Raw genomic sequence first — 23,145 nt, 5'->3', positions numbered from 1 at the left:
CCATCTCTGAATAAACAGCAAACAGCAACAAAGGCCATCTCCTTTGATGGGGTATCCATTGATGTTGGAGACAGGATGGCCCTTTAACATGAACTGTCATAGGAAGCTGCCGACTACTGAGTCAGACTATTGGTCCACTCTGACTGGCAGCGGGTCTCCATGACTTTAGGCGGGAATTTTTCTCAGCCCTATCAGGAGATGCCTGTGATTAAACTTGGGACCTTCTGCATGCTAAGCAGATGTTCTACCATTGAGCAACAGCCCCCTCCATGGGTCCATTGTGAGGTAATTGCAGGAAAATGCTGCTATTAGAAACGTCACCCTCCTAGTTCACAGAATCATAGGTGGTTGATTAAACATATGAGTTTGGGTTTTGGGTTTTTTTTGCTGAGTTCTAGAGTAGCCAAAATGTTATTCCTTCTGTGATTATCAGAGCAATTAAAATAAAGGGACTAAAACACTCACACTGTTTTCTCTGAAGTAATTATATTAAATTCAATGGAACTACTCTAGAAGGAAGTGATTTGGCAATTGCAAGCTTAATTCATTTTGGAGGACACTCTAAGCATGCTATCCAAATTAAGCATTTCACTAAAGCTCTTTTTAAAAGGCTCTGAAAGAAATGAGGTTTCAGGGCTTAAACTACTTACACCAGAGCACTGAAATTCCCATGGAGTGATTTAAGGATTATAGTCCCAAACAGCCTGTTGCTCTGAAACTGTCCACTTCACAAAGTTATTCTGAATCTTGCATTCAGAGAGTTGACTTTTTCTGAGAAGCATTTTTCTATAACATATCATGAAGATCAAAAATTAGGGAAACTCAGTAGCTGATGAATAACCGCAGAAATAGTTGGTTTGGCAATTATATTTTATTGTAAACTGTAATTTTAACTGCCTGCTTTTTTATTATTATTATACACTACCCTGAGTTCCCATTTTTGGAAGAAAGGCAGTATGTCAGTCTAATAAATAATAAAATGCTGTAACTACTGCCTGATTCTGCAATTGTTTTCAAGAATTACTATGGGATTCACATGTCACAACCATAGATAGATAGATAGATAGATAGATAGATAGATAGATAGATAGATAGATAGATAGATAGTCACCAGATTATAAAAATGCATTTCCATTTCAATAGTGGCTTGTTAGAAAGATCATCTGCTATAACAGAATACAATTATGGATCCACAACAAAATGCTGCAGTATATCCCTGTTGTACATATGTTACCTGAGCCTGTGCCTGAGCATGAAGAAAATTTTAGGCACCTTCCTCTCTCAGAAGCAGAAGGAATTGTGACTGTCATAAGGGAGCATTCTTCAAGCTGAGAAATGTCTCACTCTTTTTGTTCAAGCGCTCCCACATGATTGTCTGTTAAGTGCCCTCTGAACCTGCAAACATTCCACTCCATTGAGTTACATTGTCGCAGTTTGTGGGTTGTTAATTTAATTTTATTTATTTTTATTTTTATTTTTTGCTCCCTTGTGTTTTTTTCTCCAGATTTTTGTGAAATCAATGTATCTGTGGGTTACCTGGAGTCTGCCAGTACCTCCCTCTCGCCCACAGATGCCCTGTTTTTGCATCCATAAAGATCATAACATTTTCAACTCATTTAGAAATAGATATATCATATTTGCGTCTGTCTAAAATGATGAAGAGAACAGAATATTTGGCCAAGTGACACAAAACAGAGTGTCAGGCAATACCCCAAAACATGAAAGGTCTTTTCTCCAGAGATCCAACTTTTTGTGTGTGTGATAGTTGGCTCAGAGTCTTTAGCTCTGTGTCTGCCCAGCCAACTAAGCAGATCTCCAACTCCCTAGCAAATCAGATCCCTTCTCTACCCTCTGATAAATCAGGGTCAGTGTGGGGAGGGGAGAAGTGGGTGAGATTAAATCCGATCAAGAAGCTGCGTTGTGCTACTTATGTTATTAATATAGCACAAATCACACTAGAAATATCTCCACAGAGAGCTTTATTCCTGAATTAAGGAAGGAAAGAAGGTATGGAAGCAAGAGACATTTGGGTCACCACTCAATTATATCCCATATGTATGTTCCTTGGTCACATATTGATGGTCACACATTTCCTTTTTTGTAAAGGCATCCTAGACTCAGTTGTAGATAAATCAGCTCTCTTTTGTTTTCTTCTTTAAAGATGAAGACAAATGGCATACTGCTTTAATATAAGCAGGAGACAACCATGAAGCGGAATGGAGGAAAGAGAAGCTTATAGTAAGAAGGGCAATGTATCTTTTTTCAGAGCTGCAGGGGAAGTTACTTCAAGGCGGAGTACTACTAACTGGGGCAGGGAATTTGTGCTACAGTTCTCTGTTTTAAATTGTACCACCTGCATATGTGTGTGTTTTTAATTATTGAAGGATTCCCAGCTTTTGGTCCCCAGATATTGTTGGGAGTGTTGGGACCTGTAGTCCAACAACATCTGGGGACCCAAAATTGGGAACCAGCAGTTCACTGGATTGGGATTGGCAGGACACTATAACCTGCACTGGGATTGGTTTGGCCCCTGTGTGGTTTGTGGACACCACTGTTCCCTCTAACAGGGATTCCCAGACATTGTTCACTACAACTCCCAGCATCCCTAGCTGCAATGGCCTTTGGCTGAGGATTGTGGGAGTTGTAGTCAACAACATCTGAGAATCCCTTTTAGAGGGAACACTGGTGGGCCAAACAAACTTGTATGCTGGATGCTCAGAAACTCTACTTTTGGAAGTACCAGAGGTGCTCTTACCCCTGGACTTTGGGGCTGAAGTCCAGGGCCTACACTGCCCCTGCCCCCCCCCCACAAATCCTCTTTAGTTTCTCCTGGGTGGTGTAGTCACCTAATGGAGTGTGATGATGCTTAATTTGCAAGGGAGTGGGGGCCTCCAATGGCCTTTAGGCCCAGGCTCCAAGATTACCTAGATGCTCCTCTGGGAAGTGCCCTGAAGAAGCATTCAGGAAGTAGTTTCATTTATGAACATTTCCATTCCAAGCAACAGATTCATCCCATAATAAGAGTGTTTTCGATTATGACATCAAAAGGGCCTTTGAAACTCCTGAATGGAATTTGGTGAATGTTTAAATGTTGTTAACATAGGATAGATATCGGTCTGTAGCTCAGAGGAGTACAGGCTTTGAATGCAGAAGATAGCAGGTTTCATCTAGCATCTTCAAGCAGAGCTGGCAAAGACCACTCTAAAACCCCGGAGTGCTGCTAGTAGTCATTATAGAATACAAAACTCTATGTATAAGGCAGCTTCCTTTGGATAAAAAGTGGAAGTCTGCTGTTTTGCAATCAGATGTGCATTTTAGCCCAGAGGTAAAGTAAAGTGTGCCGTCCAGTCAGTGTTGATTCCTGGTGACCACAGAGCCCTGTGGTTGTCTTTGGTAGAATACAGGAGGGGTTTACCATTGCCTTCTCCCATGCAGTATGAGATGATGCCTTTCAGCATCTTCCTATATCGCTGCTGCCCGATATAGGTGTTTCCCATAGTCTGGGGAACATACCAGCGGGGATTCGAACCGGCAACCTCTGGCTTGCTAGTCAAATCATTTCCCCGCTGCGCCCAGAGCTAGACAACCTTAACACCCCAGCTCCTGCTGAACTACAACTCCCATTATCCCCAGCCACAATAAATTGTGGATGCTTATGCTTGTCCTAGCCAATATAGATTTCACATTACAGATGGAGGATACAGTCAAAAATGATCTAATTCTTCAAGCTTCCAGCTCTTCCAAAAACCACTCTCTCACTCAGAAAGGACCATTGCTTTGTTTTCTGCAAAATCTTGTTTCATTTCCCCTAGATTCTTTAAAGGGACAGATTTGATGTTTTTCATTGAATCCCTTATTTCTAGGGCTTGCTTTAAAAAAATGTTGCTTGATTAATCAAATGACCTTCAGTTGATTGATCAGTTAATTGATCGATTAAAGAGGCATGCATCTGCATATGAAAAATCAATAGCTACAAAGAAAAAAGCTTACTTTCTTTGGCTTTTATGTGATACAGACATGTGTTGCAGCAGGCAGTGTCACAGAACAGGCAGAAATACTCTCCTCTTTCATGCACACAGGAGGAAATATGGTGCTTTTCACCTGCAGTTTTTAAAAGTACATGTATTAAAAATATAATAAAATAACAATAATAATAATAATAATAATAATGTGCTGCCCAATTAACTGGAGGCTCCTTTTTAGTCAATCAAAAAGTTGTTTTAACTGAAATGTTTCTGCTCTACTTATTTCAAAATGTTTTGTCCTTCACAGTCCCCATAGAGAAGATTTCTCATGCTAAAGCCACTGGGTTGCAAAGCGTCTTATCCCTTGCTGATCCTACAGTTAAAAGAGCCAAATTGCCCAGTTTTAGGAGAGAGTAACTCTGAAAGAAAAGCAAGAAATGCAAACTAGAAAAGAATATACCTTTTCAATGGTATTGCAGTTGCAAGTGAAGAGAGGATACAGGGGGAACTACACAGAACTCTTCACCGGGCAGAACAGAAAAGTCCCTCTTTCACCAATCATTAGACAACAAAGCTAGTTTCAAGTACAGGCAGTGGCCTATTCACACCACACATGCACACACACACACACACACACACCTTTAGAAACAGGTTGAGTTTTAGGGCTGCACAACTTTAGCCCTCCAGCCATTGTGGGGCTACAACTCCTATCATCCCCAGCCACAGTGACCAATATGGATTATGGGAGTTGTAGTCCAATAGCTGTAGGAGTGCTGAAGCTGTAGCCCAATATCTTATTTTATATGTAGTCCCATAATGTAGTCCAGGGCTGGACTACATTTGCTTTTTTCCAGGGGGATCCCTAGGAATTGTAATAGGGAGTTAGGGATCTCGAATGGACAGCTCTCTGTAGACACATTCCGCAACAGTCCCTAGGATTCTTTGAGGGAAGCCATAGAAGTAACACTACTGTAAATCCTTGCAGTGTAGATATACTCACAAAGTACGTTGACCTGCAGAACCTTACAAATATCTATCAGCATCACAAATATCTATTCAGTCATATTCATAAAGATGGTGAGTTTTTAACACCCCTGGGCATTGTTTAGGTTATTGTCTAGATGTCTTTTTAGAAAGTAATTTTGATCTCTTTTCAAAGGTAGTGTGTTCGGGGTAAGAGCCATGCATGTCACCCTTCTCCAAGACCTCTTGCCCAGGGATGAAGAAAATAAGAAGTACACAGCCAGGCAAAGGCTCTTACAGTTGCACCTGACTCCAACTCCTCCTCCTCCTCCTCCTCCTCCTCCTCCGACTCCCTCCTCCATCTTGAACAGTGACAAGACCTACTGCCCTGGGGGGAAAGGAGTCAGAAGCCCACAGTCAGACAACTGACCACCCAACTGCCAGCAATTAGGAGACTATGATGGAATGGGAGGGGATGTTGATAAGGAGCCACAGCAACCGAATGAAAATGAGGGTTTTAGGGATATCCTACCCCAAAACAATGCCATATATCAGAGAGACAAAAAGCAGCTCTTATGTGGTTATACTTTATTTTATTATTACATGCAAGCTGCCTTGGGGATCCTTCTGGATTGAAGGGCAGGTTAAAAATCTACCAAACAAAACAAAACAAGCTTCTTGGAGGAAAGAAAGGACACACACACAAACACACAGACGACTATGGGAAATAATTCCAATAGTGAACTCAAGTAGGATTCTCTTCAAATTTTGAATCTTCCAGATCTCAGGTTGTAGGTTTGTGATCAAGTCTAGGGTTCCAATGTTACTTTTGCCTTTTCCAGATGTAAGGATGGAGGAGAGATGGATGAGATTCAAATAATTTGGGTGAGTTACCTTGCACGGTGCAAATGAATATGCCCTTGCAAACCAAGGGTTTGAGGGTGTTCTTTTCTTTCCCTGTGATTCAAAAATTGCATCCCAATTCCCAATCATATGCTTAGCATTAGTCTGTTCATATCCTGGCCTTTTCCAAACAGTATTCCTTTTCCATTCTTCCTTTTTAAAATATTCATTCAATTCATTTGTACTTAGGCCAGACCTTTTTTAGCAGCACAAATAAAGATCACTGAGCATCATTAATACCACACAAACACTTGGCGGCCCACCGTTCTTCCCAGGAAGTGTGGTTTTTAAAAAAATTATTATTATTTGAATTTCTCAAAAATGAAGCTGATGAAACAAGAGCAGAAGGGAGAGGGATAAGGATGGGCCAAGTGCAGAACTCTTCGGAATACATGGTGTCCTTCTGGGATTCACTCTTTATCGGCTTGAGTGAAATGACTAGAATCTCTCTAAGCAACATCATCTCTCCATGTGGTTGCCACCATCTGTTAATGTCTTGATTTTCTGAAAGTTTGGTTGCCTGAGGCGAAGCCAGTACTGGCGATATCGCGGGTCCCAGTCAATTGTGAATTGCTGCCGCACTGTTCGAAAACATCCCCCCCCCCCGAAAAGAGCAGTGCCCAATAGTTGATAGGGACAAGACCTGGCTTCAGATCCTCCCTCAGCCATAGATGCTATGTGTAATTAGACTCTTTCGCTGCAAGCAAGGTTTCAGTGAGTTCCTTTAGAATTGTGGCACAAGAGGCATCAGTTTTAAACTCTGGATTCAGATGCAATTCAGGGTGAAGCTTCTCAGTGCTCTAGAAAAACTGCACCTGTTCTATTTTGAGCGGTTGTGCTGCTGTTCAAGGGAGCCCTGCCAAACATGGGAAGAGGTGGCCACTCTGGCATGACCTCCGACAGCTTCTCCTTTCTCTGCCTTAGTTCCCATCTGTAAAATGGGAATGTTAATGAACGAGGGTTGTCGGGAAGATAATGAGATAATTACCCTGAATGAACGAACCTCCAGAATAATGAGAGAAATTATCAGAGAGTTAGATGATAAAGGAACAACTGCTGTATATAAAAAAATAAAGAGGCATGCTGCAGGCTTTTCTACCTTGGCTGTACGCTCCCCCCTCCCCCCCCCCCAAGAAATAAGCCACTTAGAAAACTACACCGGAAGTGGATCGCATCAGGAGTACCATATGGAGAACTTGCTCGGTTTTTTGTTTTTTTAATTGTCTATTGCATGTTATTGTTCTGTAGTCAGTGCGGGAAGAGCGATGGAGCGGGGAGAGAGAGAGAGAGTGTGGGACGAACGGACGGATGAATCCAGGAGCGAGAAACTTCAGGAGAGCAGAGCAGTTCTCAAACGCCTGGACCAACTTCGGTTGCTCTGGCTTCTTTCTTTCTGTTCGGCTGAAGCCGTCGGTTAAACAAACAGCACACTTCAGAGGGGTCAGAGGAAAGCAGTTAGGGAATTCCTGCAGCTGCCACTTGCTGATCGTGTGGTATAATTCCGCTCAGGAACGAGTTCAGGTTGCTGCGCCGCTCCTGGATGGGGCAACCCGCGGTTGGGAAGTGACAGGCTGCGCGTAAAGCGGGACTGATCGCTTCTCAGTTTGACACAAAGGCCGTCAAGCAGCCATGGGAGTTGGCGCTGACGGTGATTTTGTTGCTTTACAAATAGGACTTAAAACAACAACAAAAAGGACCGAGTGGGTGGGTGGGGGACCTCGAAGCCGTTGAGCTTTCAAAAGTTATAAATCAGCGAAGCACATGGAGTTATAAATCAGGGAGAAATCAGCGAGGCACACAGATTATCATCAGCAACTAGAAGTCAAGGAAGGACTCGGGAGCCAAAGGTAAGGGGGTGGGCGATACCAAAGCAGAAGTTGTCCTGGCTCTGAGAAAGGCACGCCGATTTCAAAGACTGCAGGTTTGGGGTGCGCGTGTGTGTTCGTGTGTGTTGTTTTAAATGATAATCTCCAAGAGGTCCTAAACTTTGGTTCCCTCTTAGAATAAGATTAGGAGCCCGGGGAGGAAACACGCCCCAGTGGAAAGTGCGGATTGATTCTACTTCCCCAACTGAGAGCGCGAGTTCTCGCCTTTTCTGCCTCACCTAACAGATTAGGAAACAGATGGGGGAGTCGCATCAGATATGCAGGACTTTCCTCCAGGGAGAAGGAGACGAGGGAAGGAAAGAGAGAGAAATGAGAACCATGTGTGTTCAAAGGCGGGGGGGGGGGGCGCTCCTGACGGGTCATCCACCCAGCCCAGTTGAAATCCGTGCGTCCCAATGTGAGGTGGGGGGAGGTTCTCTCCGTGTAATAATCGTGGGAAGACCGGAAGGGGGGTTATCTTTGGATGTGGGCCCGACGAAGAATAATAATGTCCAGAGAAGATGCAACGCTGTTCAAAAGTCGGCAATAGGAAGAAGGAAGGAAGGGGGCGTGAACCAGATCTATGGAGAGTTTCTCTCCCCACCATCCCGCCTCCCCTTCGAAGTCTCTGCCAAGCGGCAAGAAGAAGGGAACAGGTGTGACGGGGCCTAAAACACACCCAGTGCGAGTCCCCCCGAAAATATGGCCACAGCCAGCTCTTCTCCACTGTTTTCCAAAGCAACAGATCACAATGGTCACCACCAGCAACGCGTCGGTCATTCTAGCTAGCCCGAGCTCTCCAGACTGACTCTGATCTACTGGCCTCATTTTCTTTGCTAGTGCATTTGCGGCGGGGGGTGGGGGGATGTTTAGATCTTGTTTTCAGAACCGACTTTTGGAGAAGTTTGACTCCACTTCTGCACTGTTCCTCTGGATGCGCGCCAGTCTGACAGTTTGCTTGCTTTTTGGAGGGGGGAGGACAGAAAGTGGGGGAGAAGGGAACGCTATAAAATGGGACATGAGCAATATCAGTCTCCCACCCCAGCCCCCCGGGCGGGGGGAAGCATAAAAGTTACATGTCATTGAGACAGAGGATTTTCAGACTGTAAAATGTTGAGATCCATTAAGCAGCCGCGGATCTGAAAACGCGCCAGATTCGTATGTCTCCTGTGTCAATCGGTCGTCGGTATGCTTTTTACTGCCCCTATAAACCAATACAGATAAGATCCGCATTTTAAAAAATCTATCTTGCTATCTTGCACACAGACCTGTACGAATAAAAAGTAAGACATGGCTTTATTTGCGCTCAAATACGAAATCCTGTTCTTAGCCTTCTCGAAGCGAGTTAACCTTCCCGCTCGTATTTTTCATTCCTTAGAAAGTTACATCTTTGCTTTCCTCGTGGTGCCTAAGCCTTAAAGATTTTGAAAATGCAGAACTTTAAAAATCTTCCTTATAGAACATGGAGATGACACATTGGTAGAAATTAACACGTCTGAGAAAGGGGAATGATATGAGTTTATTATGTACACAGGTCGTAAATCTGAATTAGGTATAGAATTTTTAAAAAACATGAATCGCCTCCCCTGATCCTATCCTATTGCAATTCCGGAGATATTGTGGAAAGAGATAAATACACACACACACGCACGTGTGTGTGATTTTCCCCAGTGATTTAAAGCAGGGATAAGGCGACCTATGGATACAGATAGGTCTTTGACGACCTATTGATACAGATAGGCTGCTCTGAACTTTGGGCGAATGTTTTTGTTGTGTCTGCATGCGTTAGGGGCTGTCCTTATAACAGAAGTGGAGTGAATATAGGTGTTGGGGTGCGTTTGCGTGTGTGTGTATGTATGTAGAGAGAGAGAGAGAGAGAGCAGTCGCCCCGGTATGCCTAAAGACTGCAATTGTCTATTCTATTTATTTTGTGATGCTTTCTCTGGGGAAAAGAGTCAGTCGCCAAAGTTCCTTAATTCAGCACCAAAAAGAAAAAAGACAAAGAAAAGAAAAGAAAGGAGGTGAATTTGTATTTAAGAATTTGAAGATCCCCCCCCCTTAAGGACTTTCCTGCATTTATTTAAAACTAGCCATTTGCGCATTCTGGAACAGCTAGACTCTTCGTAGGAAGAGACACTTCTAAGTCTCCGTGCCCTGAAGTTACAGAATCTAGGGCTACATAAGGGTTCGTGTGGTGGGTGTGAATATATATCTATACATCCTCAGTACCTATAGTTTAGGACGTTGCCAAAGACTGGGGACCTTTTCCTGGCCATTCCCGACACTGAATGCCTGGATGGATGGAGGGCACCTTGGCTTCTTTCGCTGTGGCTCGTCCAGTGCCACCCCTCCCTCCCCAACCATGTCTCGCCATAGCATACAATGCAATGCAATCCACCAGCAAGCTAAATCGGAGTACTGGCAATTGTCGGAAAGAAGCGGACTTTCCATTCACTATTTCGGCACAAATGGCTTGTGGATGGGGTGGTCAGCCTACTGCACAATTATTCCAAGGAAATCAAACCCCTTCAGCTAAGACCCCGGTGCCTAATGATGTCGTATAGTTTGGAACGCTCTTTGTCACTCCGTATACACTTTTGATAAGCCGTTTTCTGCATTGCGCGCGTTTGCGTCGCGATTGGTTCCCAAGGCGCGTCCAACACGCGTTCACCTCCACTCTGCAGAGCGCACTCTAACTTGGCAGGGCGTCGTGACTCACTCAGTGAGACTAACTTCCAAGGAAGGGGTCGGGCTGCGCAGGTTGCTCTTTCTGAATATTTAGGTTAACAATGTGCGTGGATGTTTTCCCTTGCTTTTGGTCAGGCGCACTTAAGGGGGGGGGTGCCAAGTACATTAGCAATACCCCAAAGAAATCTTTCGGTCCAGACAGTAGCTGATCCACCAGCAAGGCTGAACTCCGGACCGGGCACAGATGGCTGATGCCCTCCGCAAAGTTCCTCCCTCCTCCTGCCCTCCCCAAAGTTGATGATAAAGTCTCCTTCCCAGCAGCGATGATGGATGGAGGGCGGGAGGCGCGGGAGGGGGTCAGGTGGGGGGGGAGGATGGCGAGGTCCGCGGGGGGGGGGGGGTCGAGTAGGGGAGAGAGATCCAGTTTCTCCTCCTCCTCCTCCCTCTCCTCTCTCTCTCTCTCTCGTTCCTCCCAAGTTCTTTGCTCACTCTCCCCCTTGAATCCGAAGGAGCTTCCCGATTGGGCGCTGGGCCTGGCGCACGTCACTCAGAGTGTGACGTGTAGTCTTCCTGTTTCCTTCAGCTGTGTCTTAAAGTAAATCTTGTTGTGGTGCGGAGCCCTCAGCTGAGCGAGGCTGCTCTGCTGCCTGCAGAAATAATAGACAATTACAGCCAGGGAGAGAAGAGCGGCGCAGAAGAGCTCTTCCCTCCTCTCCCCCCCTCCACCCTTCGCCTCTGTCCTCTCTTCTGCTCTCTCTCTCTCGCTCTCTCTCTTGCTCACACTCACTCTCTCTCTCTCTCTCTAACACACACACACAGAGGCACGCTCGCTGGCTGGCTTTCACCCTCCCTTGGCCAATTACAATATTCATCAGCAGGAAGATAGCAAGGCTGCCTGTGCATTTGTTGAGCGTGTCTTTCCCCCTCTCTGTCTCTCTTTCTCTCCTTCTAGCTAACCAGCAGGGGGGAAAGGGGGGCAAAAGGAGAGAGAGGGGGGGCTCAGTTTCCTCGCCTTTGCGACTGAGTAAGTATCTCTCTCCCTTCCCTTCTCTCCTGATCTTCTGTTTTCTGGGCACCGGTGGTGGTGGTGGTGGTGGTACGGGCGGCGATGTCCTTAGCACTGACCCGGGCTTGTGGGAGCCGCTGAACCAAGTTGGGTATGGATGGGAGTGTTTCCTCCCCCCTCCCCTTTCTTCTTCTGAAGAAAGGGTAATCTCCCCCCCCCCCAATTGCATCCTTGCGTATATATTTTGCCCCGAGTTTGGGAAAAGAGTGACACCGGTAGACTAATATAAAGCCCATAATGGTTTGGTCCCCTGAAGCTTCAATGGAGTCATCACAATAGTTTGTCCAGTTGGAGAGGACAAGGTTGGTGTTGGAGGAGTCTGTGTGTCCGTGTGTGTGTGTGGCTTCTTATAATATTATTTCTTTCCCTTGATGGTCTCTCTGCTCTCCATTTCAAAAATTGATCTTCTATATGATGATTGTTGATTTTTAAAAAAAATAATGGGGAAACGATTTTTTGCTTTGTGTGACTGTAGTCCTGAGCCGCCGCCGCCCCCCCCCTCTTGTTCCTTCTTTAACTCCTGGTCTGGCTCTTTTTTCTTCTTTTTCTTTCTTTGTCTCGTTTCTTAACCGCTGCCCTTCTTTTTGTCTCCTTCAATTTGCTTATCATTTGCATGCCTCTGACTTCTCCTTTTCCCACCCTTTTAATACCTACACGGAAGGACAAGCTACAGGGAAAGAGAGGAAGTGGGAAAAGGCAGGAGTGTTTGCAGACTTCTTTATTCCTCTTCCACGGGGTGGGATGAGTTGGAGGAGAAGTGCGTGGCAGTGGACCGAAGCGTGTGCATGAGGGATGGCCGGAAAAAGGATGAGCTGGAAGTTTGAGGGGGCCAGGTTCTTAGGGTGAGGTAGCAGTCCTGCTCCTTTTTCCTTGGAAGTGACTTCTGAAATCAGTGGGCGTTTGTTTACTTCCAAATAAATGTGTGGGGTGGGGTGGGGGGCGTGGGAACTTCTTTCTCCAAAGTGGAGGTGCCTGCATGTTTCCAGGGAGTTTACCCTTGGTTTTGTAGAGATGTGCAAAAGTTGGTGCCAGTTGGCTTACTTTGCCCACCAGTGTGAGAATAGATAAAAAGTTGGAGGGCTACTTCTGAATGGGAGGGAGAGATCGCTGTGCCTCCCGCTTGGGACTGTAGAGTCGCCCATGGACTGGAGCAGCCGCTGGTGGCTCTCAGATGCTCGTGGGTGCTGGTGGATCTCGGATGAGCGAGGGTGCGTGCGTGCGTGCGCCCTGCTAGCTTTAGCTTTCGAAGGAAAAGAGGAAGATCTTGCCCAGGAGAAGCCCACGGTGGCGGTGGGACGCTTCTCCTTTTCTGAAGGGCTGCCGGCTAGTTGGTGGGATTATATCCACTTCGTGCACAAACTCAATGTGGCGAGGCTATTCTTTCCCCCGAAGCGACGGTCTGGCTTGCCTGCTACAGACAGTGCCTGTCCGATGGGGCTGGGCGGGGGGGGGGGCGGCGTGCGATCGAGGGCGAGTGAGCGAGCGCTTCAGTTCCACCCCCTAAAAGTCAGAGTGGCTAAGAAAAGTGCCCGCCCGAATGGAAGATTGTGTCTCGTGGAGGGAGAGAGAAGAATTGCACGGCAGGTGGGGAGGATGGTGGGGGCGAGGGGTGTCTGGCGAACTTGGCATGAGGAGAAGAGAGGGAGTCCGCAGTTGTAAAGCAGCGATCGAGCAGCAGTTTTGACTATAAAGCGGTTGTAACAGCCCCCGGTGGCCTCTTCTAACAAGGGCGGGCGGTGTGTGTGTGTGTGCCCCTGTTCTTGCGCTTCTCTTTCTTTTTCCTCCGCTTTGGCACGGCTATTGAAATCGTGCGAGGGGCGCCTCGCTCCGAGTGCGCATGGGCAGTGCCAGACAGGTGTGTTGTGCTAAGAAAGACAGGTGCAACTTTTCTCTCTCCCTCCCGCTGTTGATCCTCGGCACAAGGACTGTTTATGGATTTATGGCGCTTTGTTAGGAAGGAGATGGGCTTGCTCAGGAAGCGGCTGGGAGGAACCCAGAGATGGGCTGGTGACTGGAAGGCTCTGGGAGCCTGGAGGTTGTGGGGCATGTTTAGGAATAATAGTCCAGGGCAGATTATTTTCAGCGGGGGCAAAAACACCAACCACCACCGGGCAAGTTGAATTCTGGTGCTTGTCTTTTTTTGTAAATTGGCAGGCGAATGCTCTGCCTCTCATCGGTCTGGTCACTTGAAGAGATCTGATATGCATTAAATCAGTAGATGCTGCTTGTTATGCAAACATAAAGACCTTTAGGGAAAGTGTTTTGAGACATTCTTCATTGCAAGTCAGCCTTCTGAAATAGAGGAGCTCCTATACTTCCCTAGGCTGAACTTCTCTAAAGGCACAATCCTATTGCACTGAGGTAACTCCCACAGAATTCAGTGGTGCTTCTTTCAAATAAAGTGTGCACAGGACTGCCACTTCAGTCTGGACTCACCAATGCATAATTGCAAAAGGGGAAAAGTCCCACTGGATTCTGTGGGTTAAATAAACATGCACAGGATCGGGCTGCAAATCTCAAATCCCAATTATACTTTTCCCGCATTTCTAGTAAGAACTGATTATAGACAGCTTGACATGAGAACATGGGTAAGGCAGGGCTGAAATTGTAGAGAGAATTTGTGGTAGGGCTTGAGTACTGGGAGAACAATTGCAAGCAGGTTGTCAAGTGTTCTGTTCTAGTTAGGTGTTGAAAGGCAAATATGTGCATTTCATTGTCTGTAATGCACGTCTGCAAAGATACAGTTTTGTAGGCTGCATTTGAAGACGTGTGCATAGAGGATGAGTCTGTACACATGCAAATGTGGATCTGTCATTTGTTCAATAAATGCTCTACGAAGTTAAGGGGAGGATACGTGCAATACAGCCATACAACTATTACATTAAAAATTGAGAGCCTCTTTTTTGGTTTCTATAACCTTGACAGTCTGACAAGTTGTAAAATTAATTTCATTGCTTGTAAACAAATTTACATGGGGCCACATGCTTTTTGTATCTCATATGTTCATGTGTCTTGCTAATCTACCACCAGGCATTTCATGGATTCCATCCTGCAAGGCCCCTTCTGAAAAGCACATTTCACCTGCTTTTTCTTAAGTTTCTCAAATTGATAAAAGTGCTTATTACAGCTCCAAAATAGAGAGCTGAGTCCCAATATTTTAAGGAGCTGGATTTCTTTTTTTCTTTTTAAAAGTTACCTAATTTTGCTCACCATTTGGCTTATGTTAGCATCACAAACATACTTGAAATGATCTAATATGTAACTTTGCTACAGTTCAAAAAAGGAGGCCTTGCTGTTATCACTGGGGTTTGTTTCAGTGGTGAAGCTCAACATTAAATTGTCATCGTTCAGATAGCCTGTTATTACAATGTATAATTTCTGTAGTACTTCAAAAGTGTTTGATGGATGCTTTAATTATGCTCCATTGCAAAACATTAGAGTGATTTCTCCAGGTATGCACTGCATGGGGATGATTGACAGTGTTGTGATTAGAGGTGTCATACCTATTTTTTGCAGGATGGGAGAGAGATAACAAGGATAATCTGGGTTCAAACTACAGTGGGAATAATATAATTTGTGCATGTGTTGGTTTCATGTGTGTGTGTTTTTCTCAATGATACATTAAAACACTAGGTTGTGTAAGGAGAAAATGCTGCCACATTTCTTCTTTGCCAGGAGAGAATGTCCTTCTGTGTATTGCTTATACAAATAGTTTATCTAGACAGAGAAACGTACAAATAATACATTCACATAGGAGAGGGTGTTCCCCCCCCCCCAAACAACTAAAACCAACAAACCAATAAGAAGCTGAGTAACACCTTTTAGTCATCAAGACAATTTGTACCTTGTATATTATGTAGGAGTGAGGATGCTTGTACCTCACAGGGGCTTTTTAGTACCTTGCCAGATTGGTTCCCACATGCCCATGATGCTAAAGCATGGTCTAATTTCTTTAACTAAAGGTTGGTATGAGATACAGATGAGAGAGATATATTCTCTTTAATTTGTAAAATAATGTATTTAAATAAAGCCTATGCAGAAAAAAAGCAGTAAATGATGCTTCAGATGTTAATTAGTTAGGTTTTTAAATTCCTTTACAAATCCTAGTTTGTTCTTTAAAAAAAAAACAGAATTCTTGATGAGAGTCCGTCATCTTACGTACCTTGAAACCACCAGCATGGGAGAACTGTTAATTTTGTATGTTCACAACTGCCACTTGGTACTTCTCAGAAGTGCAAAGAAGAGGCTGGAATTTCCAGGCAGATCTGTGCAATGTCATGTCCTCAGATTTTAATAATCTGTGTGAACCTCCACCATTGTCTCATGCTGCTAAGTTCCTTCTACTAAAGCCACGTTCAGTTAGAACATGTCCGTGTCACATCCATTTCCTTACACAGTTTGTTGCATTTTTTTATAGTAGCATACAGAATAGAAGCTTGTGGACAGTGGAGCAAAGAGAATAGTAAATAAATAAATAAATAAATAAATAGTAAATAAATAATCTGTAAATAAAATGAACTTTGTAGGATGATTTCACTTTGACTTTATCATTGCCTCGTCTCAACTTAGACATTGTACCAAATAGCTCTGCTCCTCTTGTGTTGGTTGATTCTTCCCTAGTAAAAGCGGTATTCAACTTAGTTATACCTGCTACTTTAATAGTGACTTTTCCTGAATTAATCTCTCTTCGCCATATAGAAAGCAGTTTAGCAGAAATTAGCAAAGTCTACACTAAATGGGGAGATTACTTTGCAGCAAGAGTAGCGATATTCCTTTATGTGCCACTCGAAAAACTTTGGTGCTATACATCTAAGCTGATCTGAAGGACTAAAGATCTGAATGCTTTTGTATAGACGTGACTTTCAATAATTTGCATTGCACTTGTGGGCATCAAATAGCTTCCGTAGATATTTTTGTGTGCCTTTTGATATATCCATAATTTCCTCAGTGTGGTAAAACTGAACTTGAATGAATAGTTGTGGGGATAATTGGTTTTAGATAGGTAAGCATGAGACATAGAAGAGCACAGAATACTTCATGATGTATTCCATAGGACTACAAGACAAGGTGCTATTTGACAAGTTAATTCAGCAGCTTTCAAAAAGACACCCTGTCATGAGGTCCCACAAATGTTGACGCTCAAATAGCAGAAGCTATGTTTGGCTAAGAGGAAAAGACAAGAGTAACTTGCAATGTACAATATGTTCAAACTTTTAAACCAATCAACACTTTTTTATATAAATTATCACCCAACTTAAAATTTAAGTGTCTTCTGGGTTATCATTAACTGTGATTCAAAGCAGAATTATATTGAAATCAGGTTTAATCTCTTTAAACCTCTTTCCCCCGCTTTAAACTGGGAAAGAGTAAACTCTATTAAATTCTATCACTAGTTCGCCCTTCTCATATTTTTTTTTCACACATTGGTAGGAAAGACTACATCATATCAAATGTGATCACTCTTGCTGACTCAGAATCTCACATTATGCTGGATGCAGTATTCTGTTTATCAGGATGTCGATTTGTGTCGGAATTTTGAAACCAAGAGACTGAGCCGATGACATTTTTTGGCTGCAGCAAAATATTTCTCCTTATTTAGGTTTAAAATGCAAAGTCAGAAATTTTGTAGTGTAAGGCGAGCGTTAGTAAGATGGTGTCAGCTGTGTGTTCTGAGGGTCAATAGGTGCAAAGGAGTGGAGCCCCGGGGAGAGTGAGGTGACTAAAGAACCAGTGTGTGTCACTCGTGAGCAGCACCTCCTGCTGAGGCAATGGCCTCAGGAGGTAGGAAGCAGAGGTAGGAAACCATGGTTGGTGGTGGGGGTGTAAGGAAGGAAAATGGATTCTTTGGATGGAGGATGTGTGACAGTGACATTAAGACCTGTCTTGAGGTAACTTCCTTCCTTGATCGGGAAAGATGCACCAGGCCTTTCCGGGTTCTCTGTCCTTGCTTGGTGAGATGCAGCTAAAGGGAAAATAAGCTAGGAAATGAAGTATGCGGTAAAACTTGATTATTTTTTAAGACTTGTATATAAGACTGCTAGGATTAGATTCAAACAAAGAATATACGTGAATTAAAGCATGCAAAAAAAAAGTTAAAACCGCTATTGAATGTTTTGACTTGATTTCAACATTTTTGAATCGCCATGGCTTCTACCATTTTTTCTTCTTTGCTGCTTCCTTGACATAGTTCCAAAGCTACTATACTTTAATCTGTCAGTGTTCAGCCCCATTCTTACAGTTGCCAGTTGTGGCAAAGCCTCTTTAGGTACAGTGAAACTTATACTAGCGAAATCTTAGGAGACAGAACGGGCCATGATGAGATATTTGTATCTGCTGGTATAAATTGGCTACATCTCTAGTCATTTTAAAGGACTTTCACTGCAATGCAATTGTCCTTTATTTGTGGAAGCGGCCATTCAGTTACAATTAACCTAGGAGCAAAAAGGGCTTTGGGTAGCTAAGTTGAACTTCTGCTTTTGTTAGAATAAAATAATGGTCAATAACTGACTGTCTAATCTAAAAAAGGATTTGAGAGTGTTGTACTTTATTAATAATAATAACAACAATAATAATATATAATCATAATAATTAATAATTAGCGTTTTTATATACTGTTTTCCAACAAAAGTTCTCAAAGTGGTTTACATAGTAGGAGGACGGAGAAGATGGTTCCCTGTCTCAAAAGGGCTCACAGTCTAAAATCATATGGAGTAAGCAGAGCCCTTGGCACTTATTATCTGAATCTTCTGATTATAAAACTTCACCATGGATTTCACATTTGAGTCCATATAGTATGTAAACAGGCCTCCAGTTTTATCTGAACTTCTGATTATCACAGAGTTCTGTCCTCCAGGCCTTCAGATAAATTCAGTTCTACAGTATAATATAAGAGTAATTTCATCACAGGAGAGATATCAAGAACCAGATACCTTTATTTTTATGTAGATAGGATGTCTGTGGCAAAGCTAGCATCTTAATATTTAATTCAATCAAATATGCCAGGTTGATAGTCTGAAATTGTTTTCTAAAATCCTAGAAGTAGAGTCCATAACATTTTAAAATATACTGGGCTTGATTCTAGCTTCACAATCTCTTGGAAGGAATTCTGCCTCTTTGGGGGTGCAAGAAACCAAAAATATAGATGAGCATCTTTTGACTTTCATAAAAATAAAATAGGTTAAGAATTCTTTTAGCATATCCAAAATAGTTGTGTTCACAGGCTTCAGACAGTTAAAAAGTCATTTCTTTAAAAAAACAAAAAAAAACCTGCCTTGCTGCTCCTGTATTTAAAAGCATTGACTATCCTCTTGAATGTACAGATTATTTCATGCTGAAATTATGCTTATTTGCATGGGTAGTCATTCTTTTAAAACTAGCCACAGATGCAGTCCTAGGGAGCACGTAGATGTTTTTACAGGTGAACCGAAACAGATGGGAGCAGTTCCAAAAAGTCTGCGTGCTGCCTTTGGCAAGATACCCTGTTATTGTGAAGATTGTGCTCTGTTAAGCAAACGTGAAGTTTAATATTAGATAAACACAGTGTGGGGAAAAAATTAATTTTAACTTGGTATTGCTTTCAACATGAAGGCACTCCGGAAGAAGCCTGCAATGCCTCATGTGCAATGTGAGTTTAGCATCACTAGTTAATAAGTCACAAATGATGTCAAGAGCCTTTTATAAAATGCAAGGAAATCTGTTATCTGTCGTCTTTTTTTATTATTATTATTCTGTATTCCTGGGAAACAATGATGGTTTCCTATAAAAAGAAGATATCTTCCTTTCTCACGCAGTTGATTGATGTTGCTTTCTTTCATCTCTCCATATTTTTCTTTCAGTCTTGCATGGTGTGTGTGTGTGTGTGTGTGTGTGTGTGTGTGTGTGTGTGTGTGTGTGTGTTTTGCAGGAAATAAGGTTCTGTGCATCCAAAATGTTGCATGTAAGAATGTTTTCACTAGGCACCTGAGACATTATTTTTGGAAGCTGATATAAAGCAAAGTGTCAGAGTGCTGAAAATGCCTTGTTTCTGCTTATGCAAACAACTTGATGCCATATATAATGATTTATGAAATGTGAAAATATTCTACCCATCAGAGTTGACAAGCTCCCGCCCGCCACTTTGCCACCCCCTTTAGGATAACTTATTGGACGTGCTTAAATGGCACAATGTAACTTGTTTGTTTAGCCAGGGGGTGGGGGAGAGATATCATAGAATTTTATTTGTCAGTGATATATCTATTTTTGAAGACTGAACATGTAAAAGAAAAAATGTAACTTCTTCCCTAAACAAGTATACTTGCATCATTATTTGAGATATTGGGCAACCCAAGAATTCAATGTGTTTTAATATAAATACAACCCCTGTAAAATCAAGCGAAATTTCTGATTTTGAACATTACTCCGAAAACCACAGTTACACTTGTACAATGAAGTTGAAATTTCTTCTTAGTTTTAGATTGCATATGGCTGTTGTGTTGCGTGTTTAACAACAGGAGCTACATTCAGCTTCTTTTGTCACATGTATCTCAATGCCCTATATTTAATCAATTGATTAAGGCTGTGTTCTTCAAATCTACTGTTTCTTCAGAAGATAAACAGTATCATTTTAAGCATTTGTGCAAGGGAATCATATTACTGGTGCATAAGCAGTTTTCCCTTTTAAAAAAGAAAAGAAAAGAGAAAATCTTAATCCATCTTAAAGCAGTGGAGCAGAAATATTTAAAAATGTTTCATTTCAAGCAGAGTGCATAATAAATTGCAATAATTGTAATGTGCCATAAATCCCAGAGCCTATGCATTTTGCATTTGATTCAGGATTGAGGTCAGGAAATTTGGAGAAATTTAAAGAAAATGATTCATCAGTCCTTTTGTTCTGTTGGCCAGGGTCCCAGGATTCTTGAGCTGTGCCCAGCTGACAAGCTTTTGAAGATGGCACAATAACAGTTCAGTGATGCCTGACCATGACAGCACAGCCCTCTTAAGCAGGCAAACCAAGAGAAGAAGAGTTGACATTGGAGTGAAAAGGACGGTAGGGACAGCATCTGCATTTTTTGCTAAGGCGCGAGCATCGTTTTTTAGTGCCATGAATCCCCAAGGTTCCGAGCAGGATGTTGAGTATTCAGTGGTGCAGCATGCAGATGGGGAGAAGTCAAATGTGCTTCGCAAGCTGCTGAAGAGGGCAAACTCATATGAAGATGCCATGATGCCTTTTCCAGGAGCAACCATAATTTCCCAGCTGTTGAAAAATAACATGAACAAAAATGGTGGCACCGAGCCCAGTTTTCAAGCCAGTGGTCTCTCCAGCACAGGCTCCGAAGTGCATCAGGAGGATGTGTGCAGCAACTCTTCAAGAGACAGCCCCCAAGAGTGTCTTTCCCCTTTTGGCAGGCCTACGATGAGCCAGTTTGATATGGATCGGTTATGCGATGAGCACCTGAGAGCCAAGCGTGCCCGGGTTGAGAATATCATTCGGGGGATGAGCCATTCCCCCAGTGTGGCATTAAGGGGCAATGAAAATGAGAGAGAGATGGCTCCACAGTCTGTGAGTCCCCGAGAAAGTTACCGAGAGAATAAACGCAAGCAAAAGCTGCCGCAGCAGCAGCAACAGAGTTTCCAGCAGCTGGTTTCGGCAAGGAAAGAACAGAAGCGAGAGGAGCGCAGACAGCTGAAGCAGCAGCTGGAGGACATGCAGAAACAGCTGCGCCAGCTGCAGGAAAAGTTCTACCAAATCTATGACAGCACAGATTCTGAGAATGACGAGGATGCCGGTAACCTGTCTGAAGACAGCCTGCGTTCAGAAATGCTGGATGCTAGAGCGAGAGATTCTGTGGGTAGGTCAGATAACGAAATGTGCGAGCTAGACCCGGGGCAGTTCCTTGATCGTGCACGGGCCCTGATCAGGGAGCAGGAGATAGCGGAAAACAAACCTCGAAAAGAAGGCCATAAAGAAAAAGAGCATGGGCCAAACTCGTTCCACCCCGAAGGCAAGCATTTGGCTGAGACGTTGAAGCAGGAACTGAACACTGCCATGTCTCAGGTTGTGGACACAGTGGTCAAGGTTTTTTCTTCGAAACCTCCCCGCCAACTTCCTCAGGTCTTCCCACCTCTTCAGATCCCCCAAGCAAGATTTGCTGTGAATGGGGAAAACCACAACTTCCACACAGCCAACCAGCGCCTCCAGTGCTTTGGTGATGTCATCATTCCAAACCCGCTAGACACCTTTGGCAATGTGCCGCTGCCTAATTCCACTGACCAAACAGAAGCACTGCCCCTAGTTGTCCGCAAAAATTCATCTGACCAGTCTGCCTCTGCCCCTCCACCTGGCAGCCATCATGCTTCTCTCCATCAGTCTCCTCTGTCTGCTGCAACAGGCTTCACTTCCTCTTCCTTCCGCCATCCATTTCCACTTCCCCTTATGGCATACCCATTTCAGAATCCTTTAGGCGCTCCTTCTGCCTCCTTTCCAGGAAAAGACAGAGCTTCCCCTGAATCCTTAGATTTAACAAGGGAGACCACAAGTCTGAGGACCAAGATGTCATCACACCACATGAACCATCACCCTTGTTCACCAGCACACCCACCCAGCACTGCTGAAAGCCTCTCTATATCTCTCATCAAATCTGAGTGTGGTGACCTACAAGATATTTCGGAAATCTCACCTTACTCGGGGAGTGCAATATCCTTTACAATACAAAGCCCAAATGCTGCATGATTTGTTTTTTCTTTCATTTGCTTGGTCATGCATAACCGAAGGGGAGGGGGAAATAACCTGTACCTAATATTCATTGCTTCTACAGTTGGTATTTCTCACAAAATTGGTGGCCGAGGCTAGTACTTTAAATACTGTACTGAGAGTAAAATGTACTTGTTCACCAGTGGCTCAAATCTACACATCTCCCGACTGGCGCATTGTAGTAGATAATTCAGGCAGATTCTCTTTTGATGCTTTTCCTCCATAAAACATTTGATTTAATCCTGGCAGATATTCCTAGTAATTGGGACAACTACTGCAAGGAATGTTTATATACTACTTTTCAACAACATTTCTCAAAACAGTTTACATAGGGGGAAAAACAAGATGGCTCTCTGCCCCTAAAGGGCTCCCAATCTAAAAGGAACATAGGGTAGCCATCAGCAGCGGCAGCCGTTGTGCTGGGGTTGGAGAGGGACAGTTGCTTTCCCCCTGCTAAATATAATATGATATTCCCCTTAAAATGTGCCTCTTTGTTTAGTCAACAGGACTAAAAATGTGGGTTGTTAATTTGGAGGTGGAGAGAAATACCTTGTTGTCCTTTAATAACTAAAGGTAAAGGTAAAGTTGTGCTGTCAAGTCAGTGTCGACTCCTGGCAACCACAGAGCCATGTGGTTTACCATTGCCATCTTCTGCGCAGTATGAGATGATGCCTTTCAGCATCTTCCTGTATCACCTCTGCCCAATATAGGTGTTTCCCATAGTTTGGCAAACATACCAGCAGGGATTCGAACCAGCAGCCTCTTGCTCCCCAGGCAAGTTACTTCCCCGCTGCACCATTACTAGTCAACAAAGCTTGGGGAGGAGTGGGGGATATCCTTACCCTCCAAAACTGATTGACCCACCAGGCTTCATGCACCCCCTAAGCAGACTTTGTTTTATTTTTTAAGAGCAAATGTTTCCCAAGTCAGACTGCGATCTACTACCCTTCTTTCAGAGCAGACTCT

The 23,145-nt window shown here is 43.6% G+C and overlaps 1 protein-coding gene across 12 annotated transcripts in view; it reads left to right on the top strand.

Moving 5' to 3' along the window:
- The first annotated feature begins 7,560 nt into the window (after positions 1 to 7,560).
- PROX1 (prospero homeobox 1) overlaps positions 7,561 to 23,145 on the top strand; it is a 109,552-nt gene continuing 93,967 nt past the window's right edge. For 7 of the 12 annotated variants that reach the window (XR_008319462.1, XM_053309669.1, XM_053309658.1 and 4 more), the window contains exons 1-2: positions 10,992 to 11,408; positions 20,331 to 22,124. Coding sequence is in view for 11 of the 12 variants with exons in the window: in XM_053309669.1 (XP_053165644.1) it covers positions 20,398 to 22,124 (1,727 nt within the window). In the remaining variant the exon portion in view is untranslated. Of the gene's footprint in view, positions 7,679 to 9,373; positions 9,718 to 10,991; positions 11,409 to 11,638; positions 11,753 to 17,012; positions 17,339 to 19,415; positions 22,125 to 23,145 lie in introns of those variants that run through there. The other 5 variants (XM_053309605.1, XM_053309619.1, XM_053309638.1 and 2 more) reach the window with 5 other exon arrangements.

This window comes from Hemicordylus capensis, chromosome 1 (genome assembly GCF_027244095.1).
Source record: "Hemicordylus capensis ecotype Gifberg chromosome 1, rHemCap1.1.pri, whole genome shotgun sequence".
Lineage (NCBI taxonomy): Eukaryota > Metazoa > Chordata > Lepidosauria > Squamata > Cordylidae > Hemicordylus > Hemicordylus capensis.
The sequence above is the reverse complement of the archived record's forward strand: the minus strand, read 5'-3'. Positions and strand labels throughout refer to the sequence as shown.